The following is a 20148-nucleotide window of genomic DNA, read 5'->3' as shown; positions in this document are numbered from 1 at the left end:
AAAAATATTGGTTTCGACTCCCGCCTTCATCCGAGCTTTTGGCTATCTGTGCTCTAGTGTGTGAAACGTAATATTGCGCAAGGTGTGCAAGTGCAATTGCAAAGCAGCTGATAGCAGAATAGTATATATGAGCTGTCATCGATTTTCAACAAATTTTTTCGAAAGATAATCCAATCTGCATAATGAAGACACGATTTAACACTTATGACCTTGTATGTTCAGTTACTGAACTACAAAAGTAAGGAAAAAATAAAAAGTTTTCTATTTCGAATTTTATAAAATGATGAAAAATTATAACCAAAAATACGCGTGCATACACTTAATTTTTTAAAATATAGAACTTAGTTATAGAAAGTGCAAAATTGTACACTATCTTAATTTAAATAAATATTAATATATCACATTTATTGAATTTTGAATTGCACTATTATTATTAATTATTATTAAATAAATGTTGATATGAATGTTTTGATTCTAAAGTAATGTAAGTTTTAAATATAAATATAAAACACGTATCTGTCGAATTTAAAGATCATAAATAAATTATTTTACGCTCATGTAAAAATTTTTAGACTTATTGGCATGCGTGTCAATCAAATATATGATATAGATCATCGTACATATCTCATACGCTTTCAACGTAGTGAAGAAAAATGCATTCTTTTACTTGAATCTGGTAATAGATTGCACACAACGAATTTTGAGTGGCCAAAAAATGTAGCCCCTTCAGGTTTTTCCATGAAGGTATTTACAAATAAGAATCTTTTTGAATTATACAAAGTAGCTTCATTATATCACATATAAATCAGACAAATATAAATCTTGCAATCAATATAATTTTGTATATAGATGCGCAAACACCTTAAAAATAAAAGATTGGAGAGTCTTACTCAAGTTGGTATGGATCGAATAATAAATTTACAATTTGGAAGTGGCGAGGCTGCATATCACATAATTTTAGAAGTGTATGATCGTGGTAATATAATCCTCACTGATCATGAAATGGTGATTTTATATGTCTTAAGACCTCATACAGAAGGAGATAAGATTAGGTAAATGTATACAAGATATATACTTATAATCTATTATAGAATATATATATATATATATTAAAATATATATCATCATATAAAATATTGATAAATTCATATATCTAGGTTTGCAGTGAAAGAGAAATATCCATTAGATAGAGCACATTTTGCAACAATGCCACCTATAGATACAATTCACGAGCATATTCAGAAAGCTAAAGAAGGAGATAGTCTTAAAAGAGTGTTGAATCCATTATTAGAATTTGGCTCAGCTGTGATTGATCATGTTTTACTTAAAGCTGGATTTACTCTTGGTTGCAAAATTGGTAAAGATTTTAATGTCACTAAAGATATGTCAAAATTAATTTTAGCACTTGAGGATGCAGATAATATTATGGGTCATGCAAAGAAACATGTTTCAAAAGGCTACATTATTCAAAAAAAAGAAACAAAGCTGACTCAAGATGGCAAGGAAGATTTCATATTTGCTAATATCGAATTTCATCCTTTCTTGTTTGAGCAGTATAAGAATCAACCGTACAAAGAATTTGATTCTTTTGATGCTGCAGTGGACGAATATTTTTCCACAATGGAAGGACAAAAACTAGATTTAAAAGCTTTGCAACAGGAAAGAGAAGCTTTGCAAAAATTAGAAAGAGTAAAGAAAGATCATGATCAGAGATTGATTACATTGGAAAAAACACAGGAATTAGATAAGCAAAAGGCAGAATTGATTTCAAGAAATCAAGCTTTAGTGGATAATGCTATATTAGCTATACAAAGTGCCTTAGCAAATCAGATGTCTTGGCCAGACATTCAAGTTTTATTAAAAGAAGCTCAGGTCGTAGGCGATCCCGTTGCTTCCGCTATAAAACAATTAAAACTGGAAACAAATCATATTACTTTGCTCTTACATGATCCTTATGAAGATAGTGACGAAGAATCTGAGTTAAAGCCTATGCTCATCGATATAGATTTAGCCCATACAGCATTTAGTAATGCTAAAAGATATTATAGTCAAAAGAAGTTAGCTGCTAGAAAGCAACAAAAAACAATAGAATCCCAGGGAAAAGCTTTAAAATCGGCAGAAAAAAAGACAAAGCAAACATTGAAAGAAGTTCAAACCATACATACAATTAATAAATTAAGGAAAACTTATTGGTTTGAAAAATTCTATTGGTTTATTACATCTGAAAATTATTTAGGTAATTTTTTTCTTTTGAACAAATTTGTATCACAATTTTATTAATTCTAATTTACATAAACATATATACAGTGATTGGAGGAAGAGATCAGCAGCAAAATGAATTGATAGTGAAAAGATACCTAAAGGCAGGAGACTTATATGTTCACGCAGATTTAGCTGGTGCGAGCTCTGTCGTAATAAAAAATCCCAGTGGCAATCCTGTACCACCCAAATCATTAGCAGAGGCTGGTACAATGGCTGTTGCATATAGGTATAGAGTTATATTCGATCTTTATCTTTAAATTTATATATATGCCTATATGTATATGCTTTTTTTAAAGTATTATATTTTATGTTATATTATTATATTATGATAATTATATCTGTAATTATGATTAATTTCGTTCATAGTATAGCCTGGGATTCTAAAATAATAGCTAGTGCATGGTGGGTGCATCATGATCAAGTATCGAAGAGTGCACCTACTGGAGAATATCTCACTACTGGATCCTTCATGATACGTGGAAAAAAAAATTATCTCACACAAAGTCAATTAATCATGGGATTGGGTATCATGTTTCGTCTGGAAGACAGTTCAATAGAACGACATAAAGATGAGAGAAGAGTTAAAACTGTAGATGAAGAAAGTGAAAAAGATTTGATAATTGAAGATGACAAGGAAATAGAATTAGAAGATGATTCGGATGAAGGTAAACAATGCAATAAATTATTTAATATTTAATACAATTGTTACAATTGTGAATATATTTTTAATAATACTTTTTTTGTTAGATGAAAATTTAGAAAATAAAAATACATTAAATCCAATTCAAGAAGAGGATTATTTAACAGAAGATCAGGAAAAATCAGAATCAAATGCAAAAAACAATAATACTAATAAAGATTTATGTCAAGAAGACGATGATGAAGACATACAATATAAATTTCCCGATACACAAATTAAAATTGATCTTTCAGGTCCAAAGTAAGTTACATAAAATTTTGAATTTTATAATTAAATTTATAAAACTTTTGTTTTTTTATAACTAGAATTAACTAATATATCCTATATGAGTATGAAGTATTTTTATATAAAATAGGGTAAAACTACATGTTGATAACAATCAACCCTTAATACAAATGCAAAAGAATGCAGAAGAAAATGTAGTTTATTTGGGAGATGATAAGCCCGTTATAATAAATACATCATTTAAAGAGAGACATACAAAATCAAAACAAAAAGAACATTTAATCGAAGAAACAGAAAAGATTGAAAAAAGTAATAAGAATGAACATGATAACAAAAAAAAGGAACAACCTGTTTTTAAACGAGGACAAAAGGGAAAATTAAAGAAAATGAAAGAGAAATACAAAGATCAAGATGAAGAAGATAGACGACTTTCAATGCTTGTCTTGCAGGTTCTATTTCTTTTTTCTCTTAACTTTATTATGCCTTATTTAAGTGTTATAAACTTATTTATACAATCTAACATGATGATATTAGTTAATCTAACATATATATCTTTTCCATTTTTTGATGTTTTCAGTCGGCAGGTGCAGCTAAGGAAGACAAAAGAAAAAATAGAGCCAAAGATCCATCAGGTCCAAAACAGGGGAAAAAAAAGACTAATTCAAAACCCAACGTTTCATTGCAATCTCTGCACATTATAGATAACATTGATGACGAAGATACAGGTCCAATTCCTGAAGTCGACATGCTTGATCAATTGACAGGAAAACCTTTGTCAGAAGATGAATTATTGTTTGCTGTACCTGTAGTTGCGCCTTACAATACTTTACAAAATTACAAGTAAGACAATTGCTGCTGTAAAAAAATTGATATAAAGTAATTTCTTATTTACAATAAACTGCAATATTTCATATATCATATATATCATTTCAGATTCAAAGTGAAATTGACACCTGGTTTAGGAAAAAGAGGTAAAGCTGCCAAAACAGCTGTCGCTGTATTTCTCAGAGACAAAGAAATTTCTTCACGCGAAAAGGACTTATTAAAGGCAATTAAAGATGAGACAATAGCTAGGAATATACCTGGAAAAGTGAAAATAAGCGCCCCTCAGATTCAAAAATTAAAAAAATAATTATTTGGCTAAAAATGCTAATCTTAATTTAGATAATTTATAATTCCCTATCATTTGTAGCATATAAAATTTGAGAATATTTTTGAAATCGCAATTTTTTAAATAATAGATTCTTTGATATTTAATAAATGTTAACTGATAAAAAAATTACAATATAGTTATGAGATTTGAAATAATTTTTTTTTTTTTTTTTTAAGATCAAAATGGGTTGACTTGTGGAAGTATTATGTATAGCAATTAAATGAAAAGTATATTTACTATTAATAATTATAAATATTCAATTTAAATATTCAAATTTGGATATATTATATGTATAATATGTAAATATCTTTAAAGTTAATTTATAGCTTTATAGTACTATCCATTTTACTAATAAAATCATTTTTTCCTGAAAATAGAAATATTTCTGCATTTTCTACTTCAAGATGGCAGATGGCTCAATAGACTAAAATGTTTTTGCAAATGATAACTTATGTGAACACAAATTATATTATAACTCAGAAAATTATCTCAGACCCTATCATATTCCCTTTTTCAATATATAGAAATATTATTCAAAAATATGCATTCAATATTTTATTCTATCAAAATAGTAAATTTTATAATTTTTTCATAACAAATTTAATCTAAATTGTTTTCACACACACACACACACACATGTTTGAAAGTTATTCATACATATATTTACAAAACTTTGGAATACTCTTACAAATAGTGCATCAATAATGCTGCAATTAATGTCAAATGCATAAGAAAGCATGTAAGAAAATATATAATGAAATGCAAGATACATAATTACAGATATATTTTGTAGTACAAATTTCAATTCATTATATTATTGTTTGATAAAACTATGTATCAAATATATCTTCATCAGATTGAATTTCAGTTTTCGATATTGCTTTATTAGATTGCAATCTTTTTGTAGTTACTTTCCTATCCCTAAAAGTAGTAGCAGGTCTTGACTTTGTTCCTTTTGATATAACCTAAAGATATATTGAAAATATATTAAATATTTATTTATGTTCAACTAAGTGTGTGTATATGTAATTTTCATTTGAATTAAAAAAAATATATAAATTAAAAAAAAAATATATTATACTTTGTCAATTAAATAAATTTTATTACCTCGGATTCAGAAGTGGTTGCAGAGTCATCCAAATACTTAATATTTCGTTTTGTTCTATTTACAGCTGGCTTTCTTTGTCGCGGTTTATTTACACGTTTTGATAAGGGCTATAATAATAAAAATAATTATCATGATGATAAAAATAAGTTTTTGATATTGGTTAAATTATAAAATTAAATTGAAAAGTTTTATATATGCTTTTTTTTTCAGATTATTATAATTACCTCCATTTCAGAATCATCTTCAGAATCATCCTTACAATTAATTTGGTTTTCTGTTTTACTACGTAATGAGATCGTTTTGGTAATTTTATTAACATTGTCACTAGATTTTTTTGCTTTCTTCAAAATTTGAATATCGTATTCATCATCAGAATCCATATCATTTAATACTTTCTCAATATCTCTTACATTACAACGCTTTTTGTCCATTACAACACCTATAGTACTTTTTCTTGAATTTCTTATAGGACTTACAGTATCCATATGTTTCATACGAGGACTTTTCCTGACTCCATTCACAGGTTTTATTTTTTGCGGAGTAGATTTAGAAGGATTTTGTTCAATCGAATTGCCAATGGTATTTAATCTTAATTTTCCATCTGATTTATAACCTAATTTCTTTAAACCAGCTATTAATATTTCTTTAAATTTTTCATAAGATGGTGTTTCATTAAATTTAATGCTAGCTAATAAAGTCATAAATTTATGCACAGGCTGTGGTATTGATCCATGAAAACACTTTTTCAAGAAATCGTCTATGTTTTTGAACGCTTTTTCTTTTTCCTTTTGAACAGTAACTGGATCGAGTAATTTTTCCCATGGTAGTGAACCACATAACCACAGAATTATATTATAATATAAGATTTCAATATCACTACGCTTTGTTGGTACTGAAAGAATAAAGAATAAATTGCAAATCGAAAAAAGAATAAATTAAGTATCAGAATTGTTAATTTTTCTTGAAGTTTCTATTTCTTACCTCCCATATGAGCATCTCTACTTGTATATTGTAAAGTGCCATTGTGTGCTTTTTTTGGGTCTGGTTTTAATTCAGTGCTTGTTGTACAGTGACATGCTAAACCAAAGTCGACTAAATAGATTTGATCATAGGAATTTCGATCTAGTAGTAAATTTTCACCTTTGATATCAGCATGAACATAAGTTTTGTGATGGATATATTCCAATATATCTATCTAGAAATTTATTAGAATAACACAATGTAAGTTATCAATTACAACTAAAACAACAAATCATAAATTGCATAATAAATTATTTTCTTTTATAATTGCCTTACTATTTGCAAAGCTAGTTTATATACTATGTGCTCTGGAAATTGTCTATTATTTTCCTCAAATATTTTCCATAAATCCTTTCCATATCGATTTATTACTAAAAACCGATACTTTGTATTTTTAAATTCATGACTTCCAGAAGCAATATATTTAGGCATTCCAAATGCAGCAAGTTTCTTGTTTTTCTGCCAACTATCAACTAAAAATGTACTGTGATATGTTTATCTTTTAAACATTTTGTTATACAACTAATAAATGTTTTCCATTATCAAAAACTGTAATTTTTAAAAAAATAAATCACAATATGAAAAATATTAAAAGAAAATTTTATAAATTTTAAACTTACTTTCATCTGGTTTACAGTTCCTCATATAAAAGTGCATTTCTACAAATAATGGGCCATTTACGTGTGGTTCCTATAAATTCAATTTTAAAAAAATAATATGAATGTATTATATAAAATTAAAATTAAATACAACAGGTATAATAAAAAAATATAATACTAACAATTTTTATAACATTAGGATAATCTTTGGGGTTTCTCCCAGAATAAGGTGCCGCTGTAATTAATATCATTAAAGAATTAACACAATACACAATACACAATATATAATTATCAATCTTGTAATTAATAATATGTCATATAAAAAAATTAAATGTAATAGAGCTAATATAATTACACAAGACAGAACCAAACACACGAGTTTTTGTATGTTTCTTACAAATATATGTATAACTATGTATATAAAATTTATCATGTAAAACTTTTGCAAAAAAGTGACATTTATATTGATTCTTTCTTATTTAACTATGTTTATGCTTTGAATATTTTATTATTTTGTTCACAAACATAGCCTATAAACGATGTAGTGTACAACAAATTGTACTACATTTAATAGCAAAGAAACGGTTCCAAATGCAATAGCAAGAGAATTTCAAGTACCAGAATAAACTTCTCCAAAACCGCCGACGCCGATTGATTTGCCAAGGATCCATTGACCCTTGTGCATATCTGTGAGAATTTCTCCAGCCGGTATCGGATCGGGCATTAGATAACCGCCTTTTTTCTTCGGTCTCTTCGCATTTTTCGCTGCCATCGTGGAGTTAAATTCAGATCCCGTAGAAAACCAAAATCTATATGACGATGTAATTGCCTTTCGTAATAGATATCAATTAAAAATTGCGAAAAACGAACGTAGGAAATGATACGCTAATGAAAAAGCTATATCCACTTATACACCTGTTATTCGTTTTAAAGCACGAGACGGACATACAACATGCAACGACAGACAACCGTTGGAACTTAGCAACGAAGTTTAAATGATTCATGCGGCCATCCTATCAATGCTAAAGTAACTATAAACGCGAATTCAGAGGCGACTTCTTTCCGTCTCTCTGATTTATGTTGTCGACCATGACAAATCATTGCCTTGAAATTTGCCGAATTTATGAGTGCGCGCGTACGGAGCGTGTGTGTCACGTTGACTTTGGAAAATGTCAACCGGTTTTTGAATTTTGCATTAAGCGCGAAATAAAACGAAGAGAAATCATGATTAGAGTCGAGCGACTCGCGATACGAAAACGAATTTTATGAAGCACACAAACGAATAGATACGTCGAGTTATCGTTGGTACTCGCGCTCGGCAGGAATTCAGGTTACATTTGTCGCGGATTTCTTTCTTCCTTTTTTCATTTTATTTTTTCTTTTTTTAATGGAAGAAACGACGCCAAAATCAAGTTCAGAGGAGAACAATCATATCAATGAACCAGACATCGAGACGTCCTGTAAGAATATCAATGACACGGAGCATCATAATGAAGAACATACACCGCAACAGTCCGAGAGATACATCGACAATTCTATTTTCAATACTATTTCCAAAATTGTTAATCCCACTACGAAGGTAAGTACGCTCCTTGTTTTATTTCTAATAAGAGTGAATCTTTCCAAAATCAAGAATTAGTTGTTGTTAATACTTTAATAGCAGTACAATTGCAAAAAAATTGTTAAAGCAAAAAATGAAATTGATAAATTTTATTTTATATAAAATTGAAGCAAACACTTTTCTATAATATTGATTATGCGTGGTATTATTAGAGTAAAATAAATTAATTGTATTATATTGATTAACACAATATAAACTTTTCATTGATGTAAAATCTATTTATGTTGTCACAAATTTTTATAGAAATATATATTTTATTTTGTTATATCATTGCTTTCTTTTGCTTAGGTACCAGATATACAGGATTTTAAGATAGTGAAGCCAATAAGCAGAGGAGCATTTGGTAAAGTATTTTTAGGATACAAAAAATCCAATTCTGAGCAAATATATGCGATTAAAGTGATGAAGAAGAATGAGATGATAAATAAGAATATGGCATCACAAGTAGTGATTGAACGCAATGCGCTGGCTCTGACTCATAGTCCATATTGCGTGCAACTTTTTTATTCACTGCAATCTGTCAGCAGTGTCTATCTAGTCATGGAATACATGGTGGGTGGTGATCTCAAGAGCCTAATCGGTGTTTGTGGCTTCTTGGAGGAGTCCATGGCAGCATTTTACACTGCAGAAGTATGCCTGGCATTGGAATATCTTCATTCACATGGCATTGTACATAGAGATCTAAAGCCGGATAATATGCTTCTCTCGCGCGAAGGACATGTCAAACTTACAGATTTTGGACTCAGTAAGATATCTTCCTTGCACAGGGATCTCGAAATATCGGATTTAGTAAATCCGATGACTCCCAGTTTATGCACTAGGACACCTGGCCAGCTGCTTTCACTGACATCTCATCTGTCCTTTGGTTCCGGCCAGAAGTCCACTAGCGAATCGAATCTCAGCGATAGAAGCACGCCAGCCATGAATTTACTTTCCACTTTGCAGAAAAATTGCACTAAGTTTGCGGAACATATGTCGCCAAACTCAGTCATTTCCTCTGTTGCATCCGGAGATTATTCTCGAATATCTGGTGTCACACCTTTCCAATCGGTAGAAGATCTGCATCTCGAGCAAAGTATTGAAGAACACAACATGGAAGAGGATGAGGGCGTTATTAAAAAGCACGAAGACGGTACGGACAGTTCTGGCAGCTATTACACTTGTGAAGCATCCTCTTCGGTCCCAGCAAGCAATCAAGATATGGAGGAGGAGGAGGAAAAAGATGAATCTACGCTCGAGGCAGAAAAATCGCAGCAGCGATCTCCTGTACACATCAGCAGTCCAGTAAGCACTTGTATGAATTCATTCAGAGATCGAATTCGGGGATCGAAGAGGAAGCGGCCCGGTACATGCGCAGCGACCGGCTTAACGTGTGAGATCGACGCGATGGATCTTGATGTCGATAAAACACCCAAGAGAAGTAACCGTGACCCCATATTTTCTTATACAAGTCCTGTGATCGATGACACCTCAGCATACATTAAAACAGCGGATATTACCGACTTGGCAAATAACGATGGGAGCAGGACACCAAATCAGGATACTGAACAGAATACAGGGTCTGCAGGTAGAGTAGCTTTCAGTACGCCAGTATCTTCTGCTAGACGAAGAGAGTGTGATGATGAGAAACAGCAGAAATTACAGGAAGAGGAGAATGTGAAGACTTTAATAAAGACGAGATTTCGTTTACCACAGCCGTCCGCTTCGCATTCCGTGCCCAATCTACATTCGGATTTGAACAACATATCTGAAGATCATCGTGAACCACAAGGTATCTCGCCCATCAAGACACCTGCGACTTCAGGCAATTGTTATACACCCTACAGAACGCCCAAATCTGTACGAAGAGGTGGTCAAGTTGGCACCAACAGATCAGACGATCGCATACTCGGTACGCCTGATTATCTTGCTCCAGAATTGCTGCTTAGACAAGCTCATGGACCGGCTGTTGATTGGTGGGCGTTAGGTGTGTGCCTATATGAGTTCTGTACGGGCCTACCGCCATTTAACGATGAAACACCGCAAGCAGTGTTCGCGAATATTCTTGCGCGCGATGTTCCGTGGCCGCAAGATGAGGAGGCTTTGTCGTCGGCAGCAACTGATGCCATCGACGCGCTACTCACCTTGGACCAAACGGTACGACCCTCAGCAAAGGAGGTGCGCGCCATGGCGCTCTTTTGCGAGTTTCCGTGGGACGAGCCGTCAAAAGCGGTACCACCATTCATCCCGCAGCCGGACGATAAATACGATACATGCTATTTTCAAAGTACGTATCTTTGATGTTATTATATTTCTTTTCGTCGTTTCAGAAATAATATCGCGTTAATACAAGAATTCAAATTTAAATTTTTATGGATTAAGATTTTAATTTACAAGAACTAAGATTTTAATTGTGAAATAATTTTTGTTACACCATTGTGAAATAAATTTTGTAACACCAAAATGTTATTATCTAGATAAGATATATTTAAACAGTTTTATTGACATAAAACGCTGCTGAGATGAGTGGAACACACTGCTGTATTTAGTATTAGAAAAGTCACTGCTTTACACACAACATTTGAAGAATGAACTTTATAATTTTTTATTAAAAAAAATTTTTTAAATTGTGCGTTTTCTATATTTACGCGATATTATTTTTTAAAAACATTATATATCTATTATTACATGATGATATCTAATAAGAGAATTTTTATTTTTCAGCGCGGAATACTCTGCAACAATTGAATATAAGTAATTGCGATACGTAGCATTCTACATATTGTATGCAGACGTGGCAAGAATGGAAGCCTATAGTGTGTCCAAACTGTTATTATGTATAACTTTATTTTTTTATATATTTGTATGTATAGCAATATATATGTATATGTATATATGTATATATATATATATATGTATATATATATATATATATATATATATATATATATATATATATAAAACTCAAAATATTTTGTTACTTTTGTAATCAACGATTTTTTATTCGTTTCGTATATACTATAGTAAATGAGTAATATTTTTTTTCTTTTAATGACGAGAAAACGTACGTAATGTACGATGATAAAAAATTGAAAGTTTATTCTAATTAATTAAAAAGGAAATGACATAATATCAAATTTCCTTAAAAAGATATCGCTATAAAGCTAGTTTTATTATTAGGGCGATAGCTTTTATCACATTTTTCAAAGCGAGTGGAATCGATTCTGCATTTCCTTGACAATTTGTCTTGTCAAAGAAACAGCGACCGTATGAAAGAGACATAGATAAATACATATAACACACGTGTGTTTTCTATTTTAGGTTTTTAGTAATCCATGGCAAAAAGTGTGTGGTCCTTGTATAGACCCCGGGATATTGACCTTTTCCGCAACCTATTCCCCAACTGACAATTCCAATTTGAGTCCAGCGTCCGTCATTAACCATTAAAGGACCACCACTGTCGCCCTGTAAGTACAAAGTCATTGATTTTTACAATATGAAATTTGCAATATATAATTATCAGTATTCTCATATTCCACATCTATCGCAAAATGAGACCGTTTAATTGTAAATATACTTTTTTTAAAAATGTGCCTGTAAAATTAGTTATATATATATATATATATATATATATATATATATATATATATATACATCAATTAATAAAAAATTAATTTTATTTAATAAAACTAAATTAAATTAATATTTAATGAAATTAAATAATGAATAACTAATTGTTCGGGTATATTCGGGCTTATTAAATCAAACATTATACAGTCACATTTTACACTAAATACTCAAGAGATCTCAATGAGAGATAACGAATCAATTAGAGATACAAACCGAGCACGAATCTTTATTGGCGCGACCAGCACATAAGAAACTATCAACTATACCACCCGGTGCTGCTGCTCCATATTTTAATTTGCACTCACTGTTCGACCAAACTGGTACCGAAACTTCTTGCAAAATTGCTGGTTGTGGTCCACCTAAATGAATATAATGTTAAATATGGTATATTTTTCTTATACAAGAAATGTTTTTTAAAGATTTAATTCATGAATAATTATACTATAAATGTGATTGTATTATAAATAATTATGCAAATCGACTGCGTAAAATGTAAAAGATAAAGGAGAGTACTTGAGAAAGTACACGAATATGAATTACATATATGTTATTTTGAATTAAAACAAAAATCTGTTTTTTTATATGACTGCTTGTTGGACTAGTTAACGGGTTAAAGACCCGTATATTAGTAAAAATCTTACTTTCTCTCAAAGAACCCCATCCTATAACCGTCGCTGTCTTGCCTTGATACAGCTGTGATCCGCTAGGAAGACAGATGGGTCGGATTTGTTCCGTAAATTCCACAGGTTCGTTCAACGTGAGGAGCGCCACGTCGTTATAAAGCGTACGCGAATTGAAATTTCGATGCCTCACGACTCTCTTTACGCGTCTTTCAATGTGACGAATCTCATTGTTCGTTTTAATATTGTAATCACCGAGACGTACTGTTAACCTCGCAACATCCCAAGAATTCATGCTGGAACATTATAATTTGTCGCTAAAAAGTCGAATATTACTTCAATATTATTAGTAATAATGCAGTTTAATCACAATCTCTTCATCCGTAGTCACCAATGAAAAAAATGTTTCAAATGATGTAGATCTATTTTTTTAGTTAAAAAAACATTGAAATTGTTTTAATTTCAGAAAAAATTGATGACATGAATTGAACTTACTTTACGACGCAATGCGCAGCTGTCAATATGTGCTGATCATCAATGAGGGATCCGCCACAAAATTGGCGGCCAGCATTGAAAAGTGCGGCGATCCACGGCCATTCGCCTGGATCTGCATTCTTCCCACCCACGATGCGTTCCTGATCTTGATTGCCGTTCTTGGCACCGCACTGCGATAGATTATTGTTATCGGACATCGGAGATTTGCTGGTAGTTGACATGCTCGATGAGATTGGCCACCGGGTTGGCTTCTTCGTCGGCCATGTAGTAGCAATACCCGGTTTTTTTGAGCTCGTAGTTATCGGTTTGAAGGTCGTTGATTGTGTCGGTAGCTCAGATGAGGGTGGATGGGTCGGCAGTGGCGGTATCGTATGATCAGGCGGATGTGTGGGAATCGGCGGTGGCCAAGTAGGCGCAGCCTGAGGACGTGCTATCCCGTTCTCTTCGCCTTTTTTCTTATTATCCTCGATCTAAAATAATTTCAGTATCTGATGAACAAAAGAAAAGCGAAAAAAAGATTTACAGGAATAATAAATAAAAATAATAAGTAAAAGGAGAGATCGATCACGATTCTTTGTGCCGAATAAAAGGAAAATTAATATGCATGAATACTGAGTAATAAAGCGAGCCATAAAACAACTCTTTGCGAAATTATGTTGCCGAATCGAAATAGGAATAATCGGTTTTCTGGTAGGTTGATTTACAACGGCTTTTAATTCGGATCACGTATAATGAGTTATGAGTTTCCGGTAGCGAAAGTGATTACTATGAATAGAAGAGAAACGCGCGTATCGATATTAAAATTTACGGAATTGAAATAAATTACATATTATCTGATAGATTTAATCGTTTTACTTGCGGATTTTCCACGATGGAATCGTCACAGTTATCAGGACGAGGTGTGACGAAGGGCTGTAGATTCGAGCAACAAATTCCAAAACTTGGATTTCCATCTTCGCGGATATAGCTGCATGTGTCGTAAACGCCAAGAACCCAACCGTCTAGAGCACCAAGATCCGGTATCTTAAAGTACGGATAACATTCCTTGAAAGTCGTGCAACGACCGACTTCGCCTTTGGATGTTAGACAGGTCTCACGGGTGGTGGCTCCGTTCCAAAGAACGCTTCGACCTTCTCTTGATTCAAACTGATCCGGATCAAACGCAGCTGCAAATTAAATTTTTACAATTTTTTATTTGTATAAAATGGAAAGAGATTACATTCTCTGAATGTATTCTTATATAATATATTCATCACGATTCAACTTTGAACTTTCTGACACATTATTGCCATCAATTATTTATAATTTTCTCTTATACATACATATATGATACTGATATATTATTTCAAAAATTACATTTCAAGATTTATTGTAATATATTTCTTCTGTCTCTGTATGTTAAAGTATATCTATACGTATCGCATTTATACCATCGCAAAATCAAGATGCATCGAGCATGTTTATGTCAGCACGTACTCGAAAACGTTTGCTTTAGCATGTAACCACATTAATCCGAAAGGCGTTAATATACTCGATGTGAAGATTTTTCTAATATAAAAAAAAAGTCACGATAAAATTTACAAGCACGTTCATAAATATTTGAGCTTAGAATTGCACGAATTAAATTGCTATCATTAGAATAAATTGCATTCATGTTGAAAACAGAAAGTGGAAAACTTTGTATGATTTTATTGAAAAACGTATTATATAATATATATTAGATTATTATTTATTATAGTTTTAATAGAAATGACATATAAATGTTTTGAAATTATCTTTAAGTCGTGTGAAAACATTATCTTGCGTAGTGAATCATCGAAACATCATAATAGAATTCCTTCGAGATACTTAGCAGCGAGTTCGCTGACCTACGCGAAACACACAGGTGTACACGTACGTCAAAGGTGAGGTTTGTGCATACCGGGAGAACTTCCGGTTACCGTGTATGGGACACGCGAATGATTGTTCGTTAATAGGTATCTGATATATAGGGATCTGGAGATTTCGCGATAGGCGAAGAGCAAAGATCGGTGATGCCAAAGAGTCATTGACCAAAGAAGAGATTACATATAAACGGCATAGTATTGTTTCTTTGACTAATGATTCTAATATAATCGATAATACATATAACTTACAGAAAAACAAATTTTCGAAACAAGTTATGCATGAAATGCAGAAAATGACAGGGATGTCAACTTTTCAATAAATATAGAATAATGCTAATTATTTAAAATTATCTTTTTTCTTTATAAAACTATCAAGTTGTTTTAATTTTTTTAAATAGCCAATTTAAATTTTAATGTAAAACATTTTCAAATCAAAAAAATAAAAAATCTTGCTCTGTAGATATCTTATTATATATCATTAAACTAAATTTAAATTATATGACAATTAAAAAGAATCATTTCTATGCTGATATTTAAAACTAATCTTAACTCTTATTAATCTATGTCATTTTTCAAAAAAATTATCTCAAACCCTATGGAATCTTTGAGATAATTTTTAATTAAAATATTTCAGAAAATGTTTCACGAATATATCAAGAAAATGCAAACTTATGTTTTATTTCAGCTTATTTATTAATATATCTGGATGAGAAGTACGCCCAAAATAGATCGATACCTTCTATGATGACTGCTTCCTCCGGATTACTGTCATCGTAGTCGAAATTCAGCGATCTGGATACTGATCCTACAGCTGCTGCGATCACCTGTACCACGAGCACCAGCACCAGCATTGCGAACGACGACAGTCTGCGTGCCCGATTATTCATGCTCCATGCTGCCAGCATCGCGAAGAATAACGACGCGGAACACGGGACTTGGGACCCACGTGCGAATACCGGCTGGGATCCTGAGCGACTCCTAAGCTGTTGAATAGCCGCTGCTCGAGCTTATAACGGGCTTGCCCTTCCCTCTAGTGCTTGGCGCTATTCTGTGCCTCCTCTTCGATATGATGCGCAAGGTGTTCCACGCTCCTTTATTCTCTTGCTCTTTTAACACTTCTACGGCTGTAGGATAGAAGATCGACGGAGGGCGCAGTAAGAATCAAACACGGTTTCCTCAATGTGCGAAATAGTCCTTTCGGTTATTTATAGTTTGATGCGAAATGAGATTCCACAATAAGAGAATGATTACTATATTTAGAACAACACGAAGACGTTCAGTAATCTCTGTTCTATGATTGTTTCTAAAAAAAAAAAAAATTATATTGCAATTATTTAAAATTATTATTAAAATATGGAGGATGAGATGGATAGTTTATTGTAAAAAATATTTGATTATGTGAAAATGAAGTACTGCAAATATACTTTCTCTATAAAATAAGTAAAAATTCATATTATGTAACATTTTCGTATAATATATATTTTATAATATTTATATATTACAATATTTATTTTATATAATTCTGATGTTTTCGTAACGTTTCGAGACCAAGTTTTTTGATAAACATTCGCGATCGATTTATACGCTCATGATAACACGCATTTGTCTGCGTGAATTTAAGTTATATCAATTATGTGTAAACTGTATGTGATGGTCTTTGATGGCGCGATTCGTGTCTAACTTAAATGCTGCGCAATTGGCATTTGCATAGAGAGCACGATTCTTCGCACCTGACCTTGAAGATGCCAAGAGAAGGCTGCACGTAAGGGACGGCCGTGAACTTGCTTACCGTGTGATCCCCGCCTTCTCGTCTATCCCGACGATAAGTATTTATGTACTTCCTTCCGCTGAGAGACAGTGAATATAGAACCGTCTTTCCCCACGTTTGTCGTGATCTTTCGTTTACTGCGATGCTACTGCAATTCTTCAACTTTTACACGTTGCGCTCACGTTATTCATTTAATTAATTACATAGATAATATTACGCATATCCTCTAATATAATATGAAGTATTTTAATATAGAGAAATAAATATTTCTTAAATTGCTAATGTAAAAATTATTATATATAGGATATCTCCAATAATTTCAAGCAAATGAAAACCACGAAGTATTTCATCAGAAGCAAGTATTTTTATGTCTTATTTCAAGCAAGCAATAGTTTCCTCTTTAGAAATAGTCCTGACTAGAATAAGATCTTTGATCTTGCGCGGAGGCATAAACAGTACCTTCCACGGGAGAGCCAAGAGCGAAAGGACCTTGAAGTATACGTCAAGATCGCAATACCTAGGTCGACGAACCGCCTTTTAAAGGGTGGAGGGAGGAAGAGATTTTAAGCCCGCGCGTTCTTTGACCAGATGGTTAATAACCATTTACTGTCGACATCTCGGCGAGATAAGACTTTTTTTTATTGTCGCTCGCAAAAGAGGGCTCGGTAATCGATATGAACAGCGAATAATATCTGACCCGCCAAACCGGACTTTGCCAAAAATACATGCGTATATTATCTAAGCTCAGCAATGGACAGCATGGGTGGTTGAACATGCATATTGTATCCTCGTATTTGTAACTGTCACAAAATTTGATATATGACCTGTCAAATTTTGCAGCATTTCTTCACCTGTTACGGGTATAAAACTTCTGAGAACGCAGATGAGATATCTCTCTTTGAGAGACTGACAAAAGGCATTGGAGTGAAGTTCAATGTTCTTATTCGAGTCACTGACCCCATTATTACGAGAATATTCAGCAATATATACGACACTTAAATGCGCACATATAAAATTTGGTTCAAGATATTGTATTGGCGCCATAATAAAATAGCTGGATTTTGCCAGATCTGTCCTCCGAAATATGCAAACCGGTTGAGTTCGGGGCGGCTCGTAATTAACCGGGAGGTATCAAAGTCGTTTGTTGCAATTCTAACGACGTTATCCGAAAGGAAGAGCTTTTTAAAGAAAAAAGAATTTAAAGAAAAAAAATCTGCACACTCTGCATATGCCTACATAGTGAATATAAATAAAGAAAAATAAACAACGACACAACAAAGTTTTACATACGGCTTAATTTTAGAAAAATTAATTAATTTTATTCGGAAATATTTCTGAAATGGAATTTAAATGGTGGGATTACTCTTCTTTGAATATGTAAACACAAACATAGTGTTTACATACAAGTCGTAAAAGATGGTAATATTAGTAGAAATTTTATTACCTTCTATATTCTGTTACTGTTCTCTTATATAGCACTATATAACGGAATAGATACTAAATGCGTTCGATTTCATAACGCTATAAAATTTACACACAATTTCTTGCAAATATATATGAGTTATTGAATTTTACTATATATATATGTATGTATGTACATATATATATATATATATATATATATATATATATATATATATATATATACACTTAAACTGCATATTTTGAATTTATGTATTAGAAAAACTGGAACACAATTCATAGCGACATTTATAGATTGTACTGCTATCGTGTAAAAAATCTGATATAGTCTTAAAATATATTTAATCTATGGCTAATCTAATTTTTTTTATTGATCACAAGAATTTTTTATAAAATTTATTAATATTTATATGAGTTATTTCTCTGTTTTTATATGTGTGTTTTTTTATTTACATTATTCACATTGAATTAATATAATCTGCGCCTATCAAAAACAGTTTCTAATATATATTGACATATGTGCGTGCAAGTGTGTGTGTCAAAGATTTAGAAATATAAGTAAATTTTTTATTAATTTTTTTTCGTGAGAAATAAATCTCTCTTCAGAAGTAACATAATATCTTGAAACGTGAAATATTTCCATGAAAATAATTTCTTGAAAAATAAAAAAAATTTTTGTTCTATATCCGAGAATTCTTTTTGAAGCGATTATTGGAAGAAAAATAATTTAAAATTGTGTTAAAATTCTTTTACTAAATTATTTATATAGAGCCTTTACAAATTTTATAACTTCACGTATAGCTGATTGATACGCATGTCTCTAACGTAGATAAAATAGAAACACATTTCATGTTTAAAAATTATAATTTATGTCAGGACCACTATCTTTGTACAAGGTCGTGAGTTTTCACACGATTGCCATTATATTAGCTGACTTCCAGTTTATGATGATAGCCGCCTGACTAAGTGTGCCGTAACCACTTATATTCTCCGTATCCTTATTCCTTCTTTCATCCGAGGAAATACGCGAGCTGCATCCCATAATTAAGGCGCCAATTAATTCTCCTCTTTAATTTTTATTTACAAACTGATCACGCTCTTATATCTTAGAGAAACATGAAGAGATTCTTACCGTAAAAGATAAAAGACGACCGATCTAATATTAGAAAAATGGAGAAAAATTAAATAGAGCAAGACAAAGAAAGAGAGAGAAAAAAGAAAGAGAAAGAGACGTCTAATATTAAAAAGAGAACCTCAATTGAAGAAAGATTCTAATAAATTGTTTGACATCGATTTTTTATGCAGAAATTTATATATTAAATAATAACTAAAATTTATTTATAATATCCAATGTTTTTATATTGCAACATTTATCAATATGTATTTTCTATGCAAACATGTAAATATGCACATAATTAAATATGCATTTTTAGAATATTTTTTTGATAAAATAAATTTCTATTTTATTTTACTTTCCAATCTATTTCCAAAGAAATATGCAGTTACATAAAAATCCGATGTTTACTAGTAATATGTCTTTTATTTTAGGTCTAACTTGTTCTTAGCTTTTTATCGAAAAATTTAGAAATTTATTTACGATCTTATCTCTCATTCATTTACGTTTCTTACTAACACAATATAATTTACTGAATGCAAAAAT

At 31.6% G+C, this 20148-nt stretch overlaps 4 protein-coding genes across 5 annotated transcripts; 2 read left to right on the top strand and 2 right to left on the bottom strand.

Moving 5' to 3' along the window:
* The first annotated feature begins 36 nt into the window (after positions 1-36).
* On the top strand, positions 37-5202 carry LOC126858491 (ribosome quality control complex subunit NEMF homolog). The gene is made up of 10 exons (XM_050608864.1): positions 37-238; positions 573-744; positions 850-1052; positions 1158-2236; positions 2308-2488; positions 2629-2927; positions 3010-3202; positions 3318-3636; positions 3765-4027; positions 4121-5202. The coding sequence occupies exons 1-10, from the start codon at positions 183-185 to the stop codon at positions 4317-4319; spliced, it is 2964 nt and encodes a 987-aa protein (XP_050464821.1). The 5' UTR covers positions 37-182; the 3' UTR covers positions 4320-5202.
* LOC126858513 (serine/threonine-protein kinase VRK1-like) lies at positions 5101-8081 on the bottom strand. 2 transcript variants are annotated; one of them, XM_050608912.1, is made up of 8 exons: positions 7686-8081; positions 7250-7302; positions 7089-7158; positions 6745-6941; positions 6430-6643; positions 5673-6340; positions 5448-5555; positions 5101-5305 (listed from the first exon to the last, which is right to left on the bottom strand). In XM_050608912.1, exons 1-8 carry the CDS (start codon positions 7837-7839, stop codon positions 5171-5173), a joined length of 1599 nt encoding a protein of 532 aa, XP_050464869.1. In that variant the 5' UTR covers positions 7840-8081; the 3' UTR covers positions 5101-5170. The 2 variants fall into 2 exon arrangements, with proteins under 2 accessions (XP_050464869.1, XP_050464870.1); XM_050608913.1 differs by lacking the exon at positions 7686-8081 and having other exon boundaries at positions 6745-7017.
* A 96-nt stretch (positions 8082-8177) lies between these two features.
* On the top strand, positions 8178-11639 carry LOC126858502 (serine/threonine-protein kinase greatwall). The gene is made up of 3 exons (XM_050608883.1): positions 8178-8646; positions 8977-10954; positions 11392-11639. Exons 1-3 carry the CDS (start codon positions 8455-8457, stop codon positions 11436-11438), a joined length of 2217 nt encoding a protein of 738 aa, XP_050464840.1. The 5' UTR covers positions 8178-8454; the 3' UTR covers positions 11439-11639.
* A 102-nt stretch (positions 11640-11741) lies between these two features.
* LOC126858515 (proclotting enzyme-like) lies at positions 11742-16349 on the bottom strand. Its single transcript, XM_050608916.1, has 6 exons — positions 16035-16349; positions 14268-14578; positions 13413-13882; positions 12939-13213; positions 12511-12656; positions 11742-12132 (listed from the first exon to the last, which is right to left on the bottom strand). Exons 1-6 carry the CDS (start codon positions 16201-16203, stop codon positions 11980-11982), a joined length of 1524 nt encoding a protein of 507 aa, XP_050464873.1. The 5' UTR covers positions 16204-16349; the 3' UTR covers positions 11742-11979.
* Between the last annotated feature and the right edge of the window lie 3799 nt (positions 16350-20148).

This window comes from Cataglyphis hispanica, chromosome 25, assembly GCF_021464435.1.
Source record: "Cataglyphis hispanica isolate Lineage 1 chromosome 25, ULB_Chis1_1.0, whole genome shotgun sequence".
Classification (NCBI taxonomy): Eukaryota; Metazoa; Arthropoda; class Insecta; order Hymenoptera; family Formicidae; genus Cataglyphis; species Cataglyphis hispanica.
This window is presented reverse-complemented; position numbering and strand designations above follow the sequence as displayed.

Coding starts and splice junctions, on each gene's coding strand:
- LOC126858491 (XM_050608864.1), top strand. CDS start 183: ATGAAGACACGATTTAACACTTATGACCTTGTATGTTCAGTTACTGAA. Junction 745..849: donor CTTCAGGTTTTTCCATGAAG/GTATTTACAAAT, acceptor TTTTGTATATAG/ATGCGCAAACACCTTAAAAA. Junction 2,237..2,307: donor TACATCTGAAAATTATTTAG/GTAATTTTTTTC, acceptor ACATATATACAG/TGATTGGAGGAAGAGATCAG.
- LOC126858513 (XM_050608912.1), bottom strand. CDS start 7,839: ATGGCAGCGAAAAATGCGAAGAGACCGAAGAAAAAAGGCGGTTATCTA. Junction 7,303..7,685: donor TTTTGGAGAAGTTTATTCTG/GTACTTGAAATT, acceptor TATTAATTACAG/CGGCACCTTATTCTGGGAGA. Junction 6,942..7,088: donor GAACTGTAAACCAGATGAAA/GTAAGTTTAAAA, acceptor GTACATTTTTAG/TTGATAGTTGGCAGAAAAAC.
- LOC126858502 (XM_050608883.1), top strand. CDS start 8,455: ATGGAAGAAACGACGCCAAAATCAAGTTCAGAGGAGAACAATCATATC. Junction 8,647..8,976: donor TTGTTAATCCCACTACGAAG/GTAAGTACGCTC, acceptor TCTTTTGCTTAG/GTACCAGATATACAGGATTT. Junction 10,955..11,391: donor CGATACATGCTATTTTCAAA/GTACGTATCTTT, acceptor TTTATTTTTCAG/CGCGGAATACTCTGCAACAA.
- LOC126858515 (XM_050608916.1), bottom strand. CDS start 16,203: ATGCTGGCAGCATGGAGCATGAATAATCGGGCACGCAGACTGTCGTCG. Junction 14,579..16,034: donor GGAAGCAGTCATCATAGAAG/GTATCGATCTAT, acceptor TTTAATTTGCAG/CTGCGTTTGATCCGGATCAG. Junction 13,214..13,412: donor GCTGCGCATTGCGTCGTAAA/GTAAGTTCAATT, acceptor ATAATGTTCCAG/CATGAATTCTTGGGATGTTG.